The 17,953-nt window shown below is 41.2% G+C and overlaps 1 protein-coding gene across 2 annotated transcripts in view; it reads left to right on the forward strand.

The window, feature by feature from the left end:
* The window catches only part of TENM1 (teneurin transmembrane protein 1), a 661,862-nt gene extending 645,303 nt beyond the window's left edge, over nt 1–16,559 (forward strand). For both annotated transcript variants that reach the window (XM_036401914.1, XM_036401915.2), the window contains 5 exons: nt 2,694–2,990; nt 7,057–7,444; nt 8,145–9,365; nt 9,859–10,001; nt 11,394–16,559. In XM_036401914.1, coding sequence (XP_036257807.1) covers nt 2,694–2,990; nt 7,057–7,444; nt 8,145–9,365; nt 9,859–10,001; nt 11,394–12,152 — 2,808 coding nt within the window. In that variant the 3' untranslated portion in view covers nt 12,153–16,559. The remainder of the gene's footprint in view (nt 1–2,693; nt 2,991–7,056; nt 7,445–8,144; nt 9,366–9,858; nt 10,002–11,393) is intronic.
* The last annotated feature ends 1,394 nt before the right edge of the window (nt 16,560–17,953 follow it).

A 17,953-nucleotide genomic window follows, 5' to 3' on the forward strand; every position in this document is an offset into this window, starting at 1 on the left:
CTTGCCCCAGCACTTCCTGAACATATATAAAATAGTCTGTGGGCATGTATGCATTTTATATTAATAATAAATCTATGTACAATCAGGCATTTTAACATCAATCTTAATCTAGCAAGACTTCGTTTTTATCAATTGAACTGCTATTTTAATTGACTTCTAAAAATGAAGCAAAGACTGCTGTTAAATCTGATGAGCATGATGCATAGTAATACACTGATTAGAATGCAGCTCTGCTCCCTCCTGACTTTTGCATAACTTGAGGAACGTGGCATTGGATGCAGTCCAGGTTTTATAACTGAATGTCTACAAAATTGAAAATTGAATGCTTGGCCAGTCTTAATTTTTTCCTCTTTTTTTAATTTTTTTTTTTAATAACAACAACAAAAGTAACTCACTGGCCTCAGTTCAAAAGTCCTGCAGACTCAGGCTTTGACAGCCATGTTCATTATTGCACTTAGCAAATGATCTCCCTAAATTTACCAGTCTTACAGCAAATTCTAAAGATGGGACTAAGTCCTCTGCCAGGGTGTATGAGTTTGCATTGGCTGAAACCAAAACACAGACAAGGAAAGAATGCAATTATCTCATCTGACTTTCATACCAGGCAGAGTGGAAATTAAATCAAAAGAAGTGCACATTTATGTGATATTTACACTGCAAAATTTCTAGGTAAAAACTAATGGAAGTAGAGTCAACAAATGTTTTAAAAATATAGAATAAATGTATCTTTTTATGTACTTCTAACATTACTGAAGTCAGCTGAATTTTCTCCCTATTTTCATTAGCTGGTATTCCAACCTGACATTGCTTTCTGAAACCAGTTTTCCCTGGCTCATAGCAGAACACAAGTTCCAGCCACTCTCAGGGGGCTCCTTGCTATGGTTTATGTATCTTGGAGGAGTCATCTTATGAAGCCACTGGGATTTGAAATCAGCTTGTCAATAGCAACATTGAGATGAGTCCTCCTACCCATTTATGATCCTGTCTTGCTTTGAGAAGGATGTTAAACTTCACTTTAATAGAAGAAAGTAAACAAATGAGACATAAAATGTGCAATATGAGGGATGTATTTTAACCTTATTTTAACTCTGTGAGTTTTCAATTACTGCTGCTTTCCACTTCACTGCTAATTCTGCCTCTGTTTGGTTTTCATTCTTATTTTTTGTATAGTCTCTGAAATTCAGATTGCAAGCAATTTGTTTTCAAGGCTCTTCTTTCTCCTAACTGCATTCTACAATGATAGTAATAGCAATAAGAACATTAAACATGTACACGGAACATAAATGAATAAGACACAGGGTATGCCTCCTGCTTGCTTTTCAGTTATTTTTCCACCAAGAAAAATAAAAATTCCAGAAATTTTAAGAAGTTTGCTAAAAAATATATTATATTATATTAAACTTAAACCATCAGTCTGTATACAAGCAAATGTAGTTGAACTGAGCATCACATTTTACTTGGGCTCCTTAACTATCATTAGAGCATACATTGTAATAGTTACAGCAGTCTACAGGGGTATATAGGTATTTTACAGCTATTGTAAATGAACACTATTAAAGTTAGACATGTGTGTATATAAAACTCCAGAAATTGTAGTTGAAGAAAGAACACCTGCTTCTTCTAGATTCTCAGATTATTTTGTATCTAAAAACAGAAAGAGGAACAAAAAAGAAATGTTCATTCTAATCACATCTTGAATTATTTACCAGGGTTTATTAACCCTTTACTCCATGCCTGTGCCTCCAGGTCTCAGAGAGGAGCAAGCACTGAGCCCCACTCTGTGCTGACACCTGCACTGGCATTGTCTGTGCTGTCAGGAAGTTATTCATGGGAACAGAGTGATCAGATAAAATGTGGTAGATTAATGCAACAAGCACATTGAGCGTTGATCTGAAAAAGACATGTCAATGAACAATATTTTATGGTTCCTTAAATTATTTATCAGATTTAAATGGTGTTTAATAGAGACTTCCCAGTGACTGAATGATCTAAAGATGCCATCCTGTAAAGATGATGATAGCACTGGATAAATGTATTCTGTCTTCATGAGTTTGACTCAGTTCTGAACTTGATTTCAAATTGAGCACTGGGCTGTGTTCCACCTGTCAGACACAGCAAGTTGCTGGTCCCAGGTGTGGTGAGAGCAGCAACAAGGAGCATGGCCAGTACCAGGCATGGCTACTGCTGGATCTCAGGAGTCTGGGAGTGAGGTGGCTTTGTGAGGAGGCATGAGGACACTGGTGAGCAGGGTCAGCTCTGCCCTTTGCAGCACCAGGATGTGACCTGGGCTGGGAGGGCTGTCCCAGAGCACCAGCTGACCTGTCAGTGTTAACTGTGCTCAAGAGAGGATGTGAGATAGCAGATCTTTCTTACTGTGTGGATTTAATTACACATCTTTGCCTGGAATCAAGAATTTGATCCACAGCTGAGAAGAAGGAAGAAAAATTCAGGAAAAGGTGAGAGCAGAGGTGAGGGTTTATCACATGGAAACATCTTGTAATGCCAAATATAATAACACTGAGTGCAAGGAACAATTTTTCTGTTTCTCATCTGAATCTTTTCTCTTTTCTTGTCTTCAGTAAGGCCCAGCTCACAAAGTTAAAGCATTGCTCACTTTGATTAGGCCTGACCTGTCTGTGTTGGCTGTGCTTAGGATGCATTGTGTTCTTACTGTACTGTACCTCTGTGTTTAGACCCACAACAGAAACCTGCTCTCCATTGACTTTGACCACGTGACCAGAACAGGGAAGATTTATGATGACCATCGGAAATTCACGCTTCGAATCATGTACGACCAGACAGGACGCCCCATTTTATGGTCCCCCATCAGCAAGTACAATGAGGTCAATATCACTTATTCCCACTCTGGATTGGTCACCTACATCCAAAGAGGAACCTGGACTGAGAAAATGGAGTATGATGCAAGTGGGAACATCGTCTCCAGAACATGGGCAGATGGTAAAATATGGAGTTACACATATCTAGAAAAGGTAAGTTAGTTTAAAAGTAGGGTTTGTGCCAAGGCAAAAAAAAAAAAACCCAAACCATTGGTTTCTTATATTTATTTACTATATTGTATTTATTTATTATATTTATTTATTATATTATATTTTGAACTATGTTATAATGCTGCCTCTTGCAAGAGTATTTAAGGCTTTTAAAACAGAAAATGCATAGAAATACATAACTAGATAAAAATGTCTCTGGATATGCTCAGACCTACATATCACCTGCCCAAACCTGACACAGTTTAGTTCTGAAGAAAGTTCTGAAGAAACTGCTGAAAATCATGTTGCTGCTCTGGATAAGTCAGAAGATAACAGTCCTGAAAGATAATATTTTCTCCCCACAAACAGTTCTTTCAGGCCAAAATTAGGAACCCATGAGCACAAGCTTACCTATTCAAGGCTGTATTTTAAACAAGGGATTGATCCTGTGAGGAGAAAGCTTACTGCAGTATTTATGGGGGCCATTCTGGGGGGAAATACTGATATGAAATGAGTTATTGCTCTGCTTTTTTGGTGACTTTTATCTAAATTCCCTGAATATTTTAAGTTCCATGTATGTCTAGAGGCAGTGGTCACAAAATGTGGAGATAAATATTGTACAAACCAAGGAGGACCATCTTCATCTGTAGTAACATTTTGTTTGGTCTTGTCTTTCAAAACCAGAAAGCCAGTCTGTATTTTTAAAGCTTTCAGTACTCAGTGCAAACTCATATACAAAGTTTTTTAAATAGCAGCATCTTGGACTATCCAATACACCCAGAGTTAGCAGAACATTTTGTCTGAACCTGTAAACCACAGGAAAAGGCTATGGGAGGTGTGGGGCAGAAGAGGTAACACTGATAGGAGGAAATCCACACAGGAAATCCAGTGACTTTGAAGTTACTTGTATATTAAAGAGTTCCCAATGTGTACTTTTAAGATAAACTGTGCTGTACTTATTTTGAATATATTTAAGATCCTCAGAAAACTTAAACCTAACCCAGTGAAAAAAAATTATCAAGACTGGAAAATGCATAGAAATGTGATTCCTCCTTGTCTGCATGCAATGTGGTTCTTGCATGTGTTAACAAGATTGGCAAACCCCAGGAGCTTCAGAAGTTTGTTTCAGATAAATTTGTCAGGGCTTTTTTTGTCTGTATGCTCTTTAGCAAATTACAAGTAAACAGGCATTTTCTACAGCTTTCAAATATTTGGGCAATGTGCCTTTTGGAGGAATCTCTTATTTTTTTCTTTGGACCTAATGGACTGTAATTTTGGAAAGATGTATGCTTCTTATCTTTCTGAACCACTTTGTTTGTTCTTAGTTTATGATGAGCTTATAAATAAAGTCATATACTAACACTGTTATTCTAGAATTCTACACAAAAGGCCAAATCCTGATCTTGTAGAAGCAGTGGCAACAGCTTACTGGTTCGGGTAGTAGCCTTGGGTAATGCTGTAACTTGTCATTAAAATTATGGAAAGTCATTCACACCATGGACAATAATCTCCAAGCTATTTAATGTACTTCCGTGACTGTTGTTTCTTGTGCCAAAGAAAGATTAATTCACTGTCAAAATTAGACATTGAAATATAACTTTGTGGCTCCATTAAAGTCAATAACTCATTGTGTTAATTATGTAATGATTGCTAAAGGTTTTCTGAAGCCTTGTAAGATCCAATAATTCCTTACATTAAAAAAAATCAATTATATAGGTCACTTCCAATTCATAGTTATTTAATTCTTCATTTTTATCACTAGATGTGTTAATTGTACACCTTCAAAAATCTCTGCCCCTTAGAAAATTAACTCAAATAAATAAGATTTTAAAAAGCACTATGACATTAGCCTTGTAAATAATTCTTACTGATGAGATTCAGTTCCTCTTGTTTGGTCACTTTCCTCAATTAGTTAAAACTGCAATAAAATCTCCTGAATACTCCAAACTCACTTCCAAAATCTGGTAGACAAAACAGATGAGTGTCTGTGTGTGTCTGTTGGACAGAAATGACATCTAGTGGTGATGCTCAGCATTTGTCTATTCCCAGCAGAGCTCCCAGTAATTGGCCACTGGCTGTTTGTCTTGATACGCCATACGGCATCAATCATTATGTGGTTGACCAGGCTCTGGTTGCTTTAATAAAATGACAGATTTTTGGATGTTTTATGAGCTACCCTCTGAAATCCTTTAAAACAATTAGAACCCAATTTGTGCAGTGTTGAAAAATCTATTGTAATGTTATTAGGATGAATTGGGAATTAGTTTTTTTTTCTCTTTATGGTATCCTCTAATAGGCTTGAGAGGATACTCAGTCTCCAGCCCTTGTACTGTCTATCTTTTTATTATCCTGGACAATAGTGAAAAAGCCAAAGCACTTTTACAAAGTGCTGTAAAAATGGTACACAGGGGCACTAAAGTTATATTGGGGATGTTTCTGATATTGTTATTCATACTCTGTCAATGGCAGACAGCTTAAAAACAGGCACGGGAGCAGTATATAGAGAGAGGCGTCACAGCAGGGCTAGGAGAGAGTTCAGCCAGTGGTTTACTGCAGACTGGAGACTCTTGACTGAAGGTGGAAACAAAATAAACACGGTGCATGTTGGAAATGGTTGGTGGAGCAGCAGTAAAGCGATCAGAAAAGGCTGGGTGTGAAGGTCTGCCGTCACCAGTTGGCAGAGGGGGAGCTGGAGTGCCATATGTTGGTGCTCTCTGGCTGCTGTACAGGTGACAGATGTCTTTTGCCAAGGGCAGGAAGAGACACATCTTGGGCAGGCAGGGGGCTGGGGGTGCAGAGAGGATGGCCAAGGCTGAGCCTATCTCTGGCCCTTTGAATGGGCATTTGTTTTATTTGTCAGAGAAAGGTGGCTCAGGGCCAGTGTTACTTAACGCACCGCAGGGCTGATCTTAAGGTGTTTCCTTCCCAGAGAAGATTTTTGAGCTTAGAGGGGAAAAGATCCTATTTTTCTGATTTCTTTCCCCACTACTCTATGACAAAGTAGTCATGCTGTTCCATGTAAGGGTTTCTTTTGTATGATGTCTCAGTCCTGCAGAAGCCTGACAAATTTGCTTTTGTGCCTGGTAGGTTTGAGCTGTGGCTTAAGAGCTGGGCAGTGTTGGTGCTCCAGCACAGCTCAGACAAGGCAAGGAATGTGCAGTGCTCTGGTCCAGCCAAGCCACTTGCTAGAGCTGGGGGAAGGTGACAGAGCTCCCCATACATTTTCAATCTGTGCTTTCAATATCTTTGTTTCAACAGTGACTGTTCACCAGTCAGCTTGTGCTCTGTGACACTGTTGACTTTCCATGGTGGGTGAGAAGGCACACAGAACCCAAACTTTAATTATCAATAGAAAAAGTCTGCTGTGCTTGCACATTCATCTGTCAGATAAGCAAAGCAGATTCTATTAATCAGCCACAATTAACCAACACAGGGCAAATACCAATTACCTGTGCAGAAATTATATTCTCTGGAAACATTAAAAATAAGCAATAGAAGTAGTCACACCAAAGTATCTGCAGAGTATTTTTATCCATCTGTAGGCATGGAGATATTATGAACTCTGGGGCCATGTGTATTTAAAAGAAGATAGACAGAAAAAGGGCTAGGTCTGTGCTGGAGATAAGCAGAATGCCAATAAAAGCTAAACACCTTGTACATGCACAAAATTTCCCCTTTCCCACTCCTCTAGACACATCTGCCGGTGCCAATGCTCTGCCTGTGTGTGTGAGGAAGAGGTTCCTCTGTTTTTGCTTCCTGAGAGGATGCCCTAAATATTTCAAAGCAACATAGCAAGTCAGCATGAGGCTGAAATGCTACTGAGAGCCACATCTGCCTTCCAGTTTGGAGGCCCTTACCTCTAGACTTACTATGATTCTCCTCCTGTTTTGTACCACCTTGCTGGCCAGGTCTCCTGGAGCTGAAAGCTTCACTTGGAATTGTACAGACAGTAAGAGCAAACTACAAGAGTGAGTGGTTGTTTCAGCATTTCCATAGGCTCCAGGCTCTCCCTAGCTGGCTCCCCATGTGCCTGGTCCCCCCTGACCGTGCCGTTGCTGTTTGCTTGCAGTCGGTGATGCTCCTGCTGCACAGCCAGCGGCGTTACATCTTCGAGTACGACCAGTCGGAGTCGCTGCAGTCGGTGACGATGCCCAGCATGGTGCGCCACGCCCTGCAGACCATGCTGTCCGTGGGCTACTACCGCAACATCTACACCCCGCCCGACAGCGGCGCCGCCTTCGTCCAGGACCTGGCCCGGGACGGGCGGCTGCTGCAGACCTTGTACCCCGGCACGGGCCGCAGGGTCCTCTACAAGTACACCAAACAGTCCCGGCTCTCCGAGATCCTCTACGACACCACGCAAGTCACCTTCACCTACGAGGAGTCTTCTGGGGTTATTAAAACAATACATTTAATGCACGATGGGTTCATCTGTACCATCAGATACAGGCAAACAGGTTTGTCTAACTGTGACTGCTTTGCTAAAGTTTTTGTCTCCTCATTCCTCATTCGCAACACCCTGATCTCGCACTTACCTGGCATGAAATTCCATTATTTTTATGTCTACAAGTTCTTATATTTTATGTTTCACCAGAAAAATATGTGTGTATATCTGTGTCTGTGTCCATAGGTGAATATAGCTGTCCCACATGAAATACAGTTTTCTTTTTATTGCTTGGTATGGAATAGCTCTTAGGATGTTTTGTTGGTTTTATTCCTCTGTGTGGATATTTGCTAAATACTAAATCAAGTTGGTTTATTGTTTGTATTTTCAAGTTTCCCTGTTTACACTGTAATATAACATAAATTCAAAAGGACTGCTTACATGAGGAAGGAAATCACCATGTGAAATAAATTTAGTTTAGAATTATCTTGTAAGTAAATAGAAATCATAATTACGAATAAAACAACATTCATTTAAACAAATATTAATAAAATAAAAATAATTTGTAGAGCAAGCATTAATGAAGGTTTGTGAGAGAACAATCTAACATATTCTTAGTTAATGGTATTTTCTGAGACAGCTAAGGAGTAGTAAGGCTAAAGGGCATACCTGAGGTCATGTCCTCTCTGTCCTAGATCTGTAGGGTAGGTAAACCAGGGACATAATTCATTATTTTTCTTGTTTTTCCTCTTTCCCATATCTGTTTTGGACAGGTCCACTTATTGGTCGCCAAATCTTCAGGTTTAGTGAAGAAGGGCTTGTAAATGCCCGATTTGACTACAGCTATAACAACTTCCGTGTCACGAGCATGCAGGCCATGATCAACGAGACGCCCCTCCCCATAGATCTGTACCGTTACGTCGATGTTTCTGGCAGGACTGAACAATTTGGAAAATTCAGTGTCATTAATTACGATTTAAACCAAGTGATAACCACCACTGTGATGAAGCATACCAAAATCTTCAGTGCCAATGGTCAGGTGATAGAAGTACAGTATGAAATTCTCAAGTCTATTGCTTACTGGATGACCATCCAGTATGATAACATGGGTCGCATGGTGATCTGTGACATACGTGTGGGTGTAGATGCCAACATTACGAGGTATTTTTATGAATATGACGCTGATGGTCAGCTCCAGACTGTGTCTGTGAATGATAAAACCCAGTGGCGCTACAGCTACGACCTTAATGGCAACATCAACTTACTGAGCCACGGGAACAGCGCGCGCCTCACTCCTCTGAGATACGACCTGAGAGATCGCATTACCAGGCTTGGGGAAATTCAATATAAAATGGACGAAGACGGCTTTCTCAGGCAAAGAGGCAATGAGATCTTTGAGTACAACTCTAATGGTTTGCTGAACAAAGCGTATAACAAAGTGTCTGGCTGGACTGTGCAATACTGTTATGATGGTCTTGGAAGACGAGTTGCAAGCAAATCAAGCCTAGGACAACACTTACAGTTCTTTTATGCTGATCTCTCCAACCCAATAAGAGTTACTCACTTGTACAATCACACTAGCTCAGAAATAACATCCCTATATTATGATCTGCAAGGTCATCTCATTGCAATGGAATTAAGCAGTGGAGAAGAATATTATGTTGCTTGTGATAACACTGGGACGCCTCTAGCTGTGTTTAGCAGTCGAGGCCAAGTCATAAAAGAAATTTTGTACACCCCTTATGGAGAGATCTACCAGGACACTAATCCAGATTTCGAGGTTATCATTGGTTTTCATGGAGGACTCTATGATCCTCTTACTAAATTAGTTCATCTGGGGCAGCGGGACTATGATGTCATTGCTGGTCGGTGGACAACACCAAATCACCGTATATGGAAGCACCTGAATGCTGTCCCACAACCATTTAATCTCTACTCGTTTGAAAATAATTACCCAGTTGGCAAAATCCAAGATGTTGCTAAGTATACAACAGGTAAAAGTACCCTGTCTCTCACGAAAATGTCTCTAACAAAAATAAAACTTCCTCTTGAATTGTGGTATGTATTCAACATTCCGGAAATCTTTTGCATACAAAAAGTCTCTAATCTCAAATCTATTGAAGTAATTTATTTAATAGACTGCATCTTACTGAGCTTGATCTGTTTTCTCTAGCATTTATGGTAACCAAGAAAATAATTAATAGCTGCTTCTGTTGCTTTTCTCAGTGCTAAAATAAGGGGAAGAATGGAAGCAGCTTAATTTGAATTTTTTCTATTACAAACAGATAGAAGGAACACTATTGATTTTAGTATAGCTATGCTTTGTAACCAAATAATTTCTTTGCTACAGTAAATGCTGTAGCTAGTGCAGGAAACATAAATTGATGTGAAATCATTATTTCTGCATAGCTGGAATTTCTGCAGACAGCCCTCACTTTTTCTAGGATTTATGGGCCTTTTTGCCAGCATCCTTTTCTTGTTTTGTAGACATTGGAAGTTGGCTAGAGCTGTTTGGTTTCCAGTTGCACAACGTGCTGCCTGGATTCCCAAAACCAGAGATAGAAGCTTTGGGGACAACATACGAACTTCTACAGCTTCAAACAAAAACCCAGGAGTGGGATCCTGGAAAGGTTAGCAAACATTCTCTTCAGCTGCTTTTAATACTAAATTAAGGAGTTTTAATAGAAAATATTGGATACCAAGGAAAAAACGTGACTATATCTTTTAACGTATAAGGCAAAGCAAATTGTTTAAAAGTGCTAGAAGCTTTAATGTTGTCAATTATGTACTGTCATCACAGTGGAGGAGAGGTTCAAGGAGAAGCTTTTAGCAACACAGTAAAGAAAATCTGCAGCTATTTATAGAGAAAATATCCAAATTTGAGGCGCAGAATACACAAAAGGGTAAAAATATTTGTTGTGAATATTGAAAAAAAACACAGAAAATCTTATGGAATTAAAAAACCAGAACAGCAGATTTTCATCTTTGTTAGCAAAGATGCCACAAGCAGTGGAAAATCACTGAGGGTATAAACAGCTTTACAAGTCAGTAGCTCTGCATAATTATTGCAGGAAACAGAAATGCTGCTATGGATTTGTAAGGGGCCTGTAAATCTTAGCCTTACTCCAGGGCTTGTTTTCAGTAACAAAGAGCCAGACAGCAGCTATCAGAGTCCAGCAATCAATGTGACTGCAACAGGACCAACTGCCGATATTCTGAGCAGGCATTCACATTCTGCATATGAGCATCTGTTAACAAAAAAACATGATTTTGTAAAGATGCCTTTCCTCTATTGTAGTCAGGAAAGAGATGCATAGAGCATTTGAGAGCTCACATTCATGTTCCCAGCATTTAAGACAGTTACCATTCACCAAGTGCAGAAGGCTGGAGGGTCAGAGCTCATGCCAGATGTGGAGCATGTCCATGGAAAATTATCACTGAGATGTTAAGCTTTTCCAAGGCACAGAAAAGATGTAGTGATAGTGTTAAAAGACAATGAGGGGCTTGGAGTGAGGTTTCTTCTGGCCTCTGTGGGGAGCAAGATCGACAGATGTGACGTACTTGCCTATTGTTCTAGTGTCTCAAGACCTTCACAACCTGCTTTCCTTAAAGAATGGGCTATAAAAGTCATTACCACAGTTCTACAGAAGATGTAATTAAACACATAAAGACTAAGTAGAACCACATGAAAGGGCATAGCTTTGAATTCAGGTTTCCCTGAACTGCTAAGGGCTGAAATAAAAGCCATTAGAGTAACCATTCAAGAGGGAGGAAAAATAAAAAGAACAAATACAAAAATAGCATTTGTGATAAATATGTTGTTTGCATTTGTTTCCTAGAAATTAAGGAATCCAAGAGACAGAAAGCACTACCATAAGCAATTAAAACGCCTGTGCATATGTCCAGGTTCTGTAGGTGTACACTATACTTTCCAAACAAATTGAAGAGCCATTCTAAGCAATTAGGAGATGAGTAGGGTGAGGTACCTTGCCTGCAAACTTGACTGATGTTTTCTTTTCCAGACTATCCTTGGTATTCAATGTGAGCTACAAAAGCAACTCCGCAACTTTATATCCTTAGACCAACTTCCTATGACACCCAGGTATAGTGATGGCAAGTGTTCTGAAGGAGTGAAGCAACTGAGATTTGCAGCTGTTCCGTCAGTATTTGGAAAAGGCATCAAATTCGCTATAAAGGACGGTATAGTGACAGCTGACATTATCGGGGTGGCTAACGAGGACAGCCGGCGCATTGCTGCCATCCTCAACAACGCTCATTATCTGGAGAATCTGCATTTCACCATTGAGGGCCGGGACACCCATTACTTCATCAAGCTGGGCTCTTTGGAAGAAGATTTGGCCCTGATTGGCAGCACCGGCGGGCGCCGCATCCTGGAGAACGGCGTCAACGTGACGGTGTCGCAGATGACGTCGGTGATCAACGGCAGGACTAGACGCTTTGCCGACATCCAGCTGCAGCACGGCGCGCTCTGCTTCAACGTGCGCTACGGAACCACGGTGGAGGAGGAGAAGAACCACGTCCTGGAGATAGCCAGGCAGCGAGCCGTGGCTCAGGCCTGGACTAAGGAGCAGAGGCGGCTGCAGGAGGGGGAAGAAGGAATTCGGGCGTGGACAGATGGAGAGAAACAGCAGCTTTTAAGCACTGGGCGGGTACAAGGCTACGATGGATATTTTGTTTTATCTGTGGAGCAGTATCTCGAACTTTCTGACAGTGCCAATAATATTCACTTCATGAGACAGAGTGAAATAGGCAGAAGGTAACAAAGAAAATCTCTGCCTTTGCGTCACCAAAGACTGCCTGTTTTTAAACGTAAAATGGTTTATTGTATTGGTTTTTCTAGATCAGAACTCTGTATATATAAATATAGAGGAAAAAACATATCCAACTGCCTTTAAATGTGACAGAAGATGGTATTTTAATATCGTTTGTTTAACTCTTTGAGAGATGACAGTGACAATTTTTAGTTCTTGTGTGGCAGTATTCAAAAATTTCAGAAGCAGAGTCCTGCGAGCCGAGCTGCGCGACCTGCGCGCGAGGTGCCCAGGGTGACACCGCACAGCCCTGCGGGGTAGGGGCGAGCGCCACGTGCTCTGCCTTCCCCTAAAGAAACACAAGTTTTTTGTTGCTGTTGATTTAATAATTCACCAGTTATTTAAATGGTTACAGAGCCTGATTCTGCAACCCTTATTTACTGGGTGTCTTTTATCCCAGTGAGATCTCCCCTAAGTTCAAGGGATTGCATACAGAAACCAGACTGTGTATGGAAACTTTGCAGCTGCTCACCAACCCCACACATGTTCCTCACAGTTAAAAGCAAAGGGATTTTCTAACCTGGGAAATCTGACTTGAGTTGGATTCAGTACGTACAAAGATGTTCCTATGGCCTTTGCTCAGCCATGGCCACCTGCCAGCTGCTCCATGCTGAACACCACATTGTGCCCATCCGTGCATGTCAGGCCTCTCTCCCAGGGTTTTGCTCAGCACTGGGATATACTGGGGTCTGGCAGCACACACAGAGCTGCCAGTGGCGCTGTGCTGGCCAGGCTTCAGCCAGAGATGGGGTGGCTAAAGCAGGCTTAGTGGGCACTGTCGTCTTCAGGAGGCTCTCCAATGGCGTGTGTGCTCCAGGCTGGGCTTTAACCCAGTGCTCTGGGGACACCCCAGCTGGGAGCCCTCACAGAGCACTGTAAGGCTGTGCATCATCAGTCCTGTCCATAGTCACTGGGCCAGGACTTGTCTTCACTCAGATGATTTGGAAGGTGCAGTGTTGTTTGGTTTAGACATCACATTCTTTTCATCTCAGATTAATAATCCTGTTGTAGTACTCATTTTTTCGAGTCTGAAGAAGATTGGTGGGTTGGGAGTTGATGAACCTAAGTGTGGATAGTAAATATGTTGATAAACATAGAACCTTTTGGGGATGACTCTTCACTTTTCAGCTCAATATCTAGAGCACATAGAAAAGCATTATATTGCATGGACAGAAATTTTTATTTCCCAAAGTAACATGCACTACTGGCACAGTTACTTCATAGCAGAGTAGGTGATCCTTCCTCCAGCTTGTCATTTTTAAAACACCTGATTTTCAGGAGGTGGGCCAGGCACACAGGGAGGGGGGGACGGGCAAGCAGCTTTCCAGAGGGATCTAGAAGTCTTGTTATAGAGCCTGTGTATCCGTAACAATGAATTTATTGCACATTTCTTTCAGAACAAACGTAGTAAATATATTGAAACAATTTCTGCTCATATTTACAGAAGCAAACAAAGTGCATTCTTTATCTTTCTGTCTTTCCCCCCCCCAGTTTTCTTTTTCCTTTGTTTTTGGGCAAGTGGAGCAGACTGTACCCAAGTTAGAGATGAGCCTGAATTGGCACCTGAGATCTGAGCCCCTCCCTGGGGTTTGAGCTCAGGTCTCAGCCTCAGCCCATTACAGTCTCTTCCCAGATTCCTTTTGCTCCCCTGGGAGCCAGCGCAGCTTTGGGGGTGCAGGATCAGGCTGAGTGGGAGCCTGGCCCCTGAAATCCTCCTCTGTCCCCAGCCAGGGGGACCCGTGGACCAAAATCTGCACATACACATCGTGATCAGGCTCATCATTAACTAATGTACAGAACAGGGAGCTGGCAACATCCAGGTTTGACAGCTCAGATTTCTGTAATTTTCCATCAAATCACAGAGAATTTGAATACCTCCACACCAGCCTAAAAATGGACCTTCAAATCCTTGAGCCTCTAATACACTTTTAATCAATGGAAGAATAATTTATGAATTGTATATAGAGAGTGCATTCATAAATGTGATGATGTATTTTATCACTGATCCAAGATGTCAATATTAGAGTCTATTTTACTTATATTTTAAGCAATTATACTTTTTTGCAATTCACTAATGAGGATCATTTTCAAACTGCTTTAAATATCCATTATAAACAAATATTTGGAGCTATTAGAGTTACCTTGAACAGTGCATTTCTAGTATGTAATACATATTTAGTTAGCTTGTGCCTTTAGTTTCTTAAAGTTATATTTGTATTATATGCAGGAAATGCACTTTGTATTACCTACAGCTGTGGTTTTTAATACTGCCTTGATTACTGTTGTTCTCATGTTATGCCAAAAGGTCAAAGAGTTAAATGTGTTAAAAGTTTGTCTTTGAAAGTAGATTTGGCATTTTCCCATTTCCTGGGTGCAGTCTAAGGTGCATTTTGAACAATATTTCTTATGAGAATATGGTTTCATTAAGAGTCACATGACATTACATGGCCCAGTTACAAAAGCAAAAAAATGCCTTTGTCATAACAGTTTCTTAAATTCAGGAAACTAAATATAAATGTTGTGTTGAGATGACAGTGCTCAAGAAACAAGTTATTGCTGAAAAAGCAAGCATGGGAGATTGAAGTCATATCACAGCTCCACATGGGCCAGCCAGCAGTGATTTGTGAGAACTACATGAACAAATAGCTTTGGACAGTCTTGTTCATCAACAACCTCAGATGGAGGCAGGGAATATTTCAGTCTCCATTTTTTTTCCTGAGTAGTTAGAGCAATTTCTCAGTGGGCTTGGGTTTTTTTTAATATAGTTCTCCGTTTTCTTTTTTTTTTCTTTTTTTAATTTTGTATTTTGCACTATAACCTAGAGACCCAATTGAGAAAAAAGAAAAACAATAGCATGGAAATTTTTACTGTTATTTAGATCAGATAATTTGATGCTAGCATTCTGCACTGCAAACAAGGCTCTGAAAGAGGGAAAAATAAAATAAAATAATTAAAATAAAGTATAAAATAAAAATAAATAAAAATAAATAAAATCCACTATGGCACACTATCCTGTAGCAAAGTACCTACCATAAGAAATACATGCTATATTTTTTATGACCGCCAAACAAATAGTGTGTACAAGTAACATTTCCTTTGCTTTCATATTTATTTAGTAAATCTAGAACATTTCAAAGTTATAAATATATATATATAGATATCTATGTAGAACATAGCCAAATAAATATATATGAACTGGTCAATGTGCAAGTGGGTATACACACCTTGGCTCTGTGGTTGGAGCGCTCTGGTTTGATCCCTCAGCTGGCCCTGGGCAGAGGTGGCCTCGTGCCCTGGCCGTGCTCTGGGGTCCCACCCTGCACCCCCTGCCCGCGGAGCCCCCAGGGCTGGGCCAGGGGCAGCGGCTCCTCCAAGGTGAGCTGTTGGAAGCCAAGGTGCTGTTCCAGAAGGGAAAGTGGTTTAGGCAGAGGAGCTCACGGTTCAGCCGAGCCAGAGGAGACAGGCAGTGCCCGGGGGTGTCCGTCCGCGTGTCCGGGCGTTCGCCGGGTGCGGCCGATCCGGCGCGGTGACACCCGGGTGACACCCGGCTCAGGCTGCACCAACAGCCCCAGGGGTTTGCCCATCAAACGCTGGCTGCTATTGAAACCTCTCCTTGATACAAAACATGACCAGGTTGAAAGCACCCTGACTGCCAGAGGAATCGCTTCCAGGCAGAAACTGGGAATGGTGGAGTTGGACTCGCTGTGGATTTGTCTGGGCATTTGTCACCTGCCATTATTTGTCTAAGGAAACGTGTTTGACAATTTCCAGTTTTTCCTTAGATCTCGTGGTGGACTTTAGCCTTTTAATAAATGTTAGTATATCAGATTGTGTCCTTGACAGTATTTTACTTGTATGAACCATGATAAAACATTAAAATCTTCATACTCTTCTGGCAGAAGTGTCAATAAACAAGAACGAGAAGCATAGCATACAATATATGTCAAAGTAATGTTCCTTTTTAGCTTTCTCATCAACAGTAAAAAATGTTTACAATGTATGCCAAGATCTTCACTTTCTGTCTAACACCAGTTAGAGGTTCTGATCTTACAGAAATTGTGTTATAATGGCCTCAGCCTCGTTGCTAGGAAACAATAGATCCCAATTTTTTTATTCCTGCTCTAACTCCTGTGCTGAATAGTGACTGGATACTGTACAGGTTTATGTTATATGGCTGCAGTTAAATGGTCTGATGCATTTTGCTCTGGGTTTCAGACCAGAAGCATGCATTTTCTACAAGAACATCCCAGCAACACACTGTAAATATTGAAAGTTAATATATTATGTGTCGATATTTGAAAAAGAAAGTACTTTGACTATTTCATTTTTAAAAAATAAAGGTGCAAACTTATGGCATGTGATGTTGTCTTTGTTCACATCAGTTTACATCAGTATTTGAGATATTCTGGTCATGTCAGTAAAAGGTACTTCCGTAGAGCTAAATGAGGACTTCAGCCAATATTGATTGACTCAAAAGTTGGGGGCAGGATGTTGCTTAGCAAGATTTAATTGCAATTCTGATTCACCAAAGTTCATGCTTATAACTCTGCAGGTTTCACTGCAGGTGAAATCCCAGCCAGTTTCTATGTAAAGGTTATTATATTTCATCAAAGCAATGGTGAGTGAGAAAAAATATTCTATTAAATGCCTTTGCACTCCTGATAACAGTGTGAGTGAAGTCAATGTTGCTGGCAGTGTGAGTAGCAAAGTTTAAGTATCTGCATGTTCGTTAGAGCTGCCTCAAATAGATGATGATGATGAATGATCTGTGTCATCAAAAGTATGTGCTCAGGAAAATAAAACATTAAAAGCCCAGTACATGCAGCAGAGAGAAGGAGCACATGAATGGAGGGGCACAAGGAATGCATGAGGCTAAAGGAAAGGTTACATGGTGAAAAACCATGGAACAGCTGGGCTGGGTAAGAACCAAGCAGGAGGGCTGAGGCTGTGCTGGGTGGATGAGAAGGAAGTGATTCCAAAGGGGTGGGTGCTCCAGTAGAAAGGGAAGAAAACCAGCCTGGGATATTGTATTGATTGAGTGCTGCAGGTGGGCTGTCACAGCCATAGGCAGGGACAGGGGAGGGCTTAGTGGAGGCAAAGCCAGAGCTGAGGGAGCCTCAGCTGCTGCAGAGGAGCAGCATTGTCTGTGCTGGGGAGGGAGCCAGAACAGGGGGCAACCCAGTGAGCCACAAGGCCTTGCAGAGCTGGGGCTGTGGCAGCGAGGGGACGGGGGTGGGAGGGCTGGCAGGGGAACAGGGCACAGCGAGGGGCTGTGCCCAGTGGGGCTGCAGCCTGAAGGAGATGGTGGGAGGGAAGCAGCAGGCAATACTGACATCATGTGGGAAGTCATACCAGCAAAATGCAGCTGCTGCTCTCTACAAGGATCTGTAGCTCTTGACACTTAAGTCATTGTAGGAAATCAATATAATCTCCAAATTACTGTTCCCATAACCAAGATAACCAAGCATCTACTTGTCTCACAGGCACCACCAGCTTCTCTCTGTTTCCACCTTTAAGCCTACAGCAATTCCAGACCCTTGGGTACTCAAAAGAAACAATACAAGCCTCTGTCTTAATAATTTACACCAGAAACTGAAACAACATTCTCAGCTTTAAACAGAAATGGCATCTTCTGGCCTATTTTATGTATTTTTCAGAAGAACAATGCACTTCTGGAGTCAACCACAGTCAAACCAGTTATCCTCAGCTCACTGCACCGCAAAGCGGGTGAGCAGCTGCTGCTTGAGTGC

The sequence above is a fragment of the Molothrus ater genome, chromosome 14 (assembly GCF_012460135.2).
Source record: "Molothrus ater isolate BHLD 08-10-18 breed brown headed cowbird chromosome 14, BPBGC_Mater_1.1, whole genome shotgun sequence".
Lineage (NCBI taxonomy): Eukaryota > Metazoa > Chordata > Aves > Passeriformes > Icteridae > Molothrus > Molothrus ater.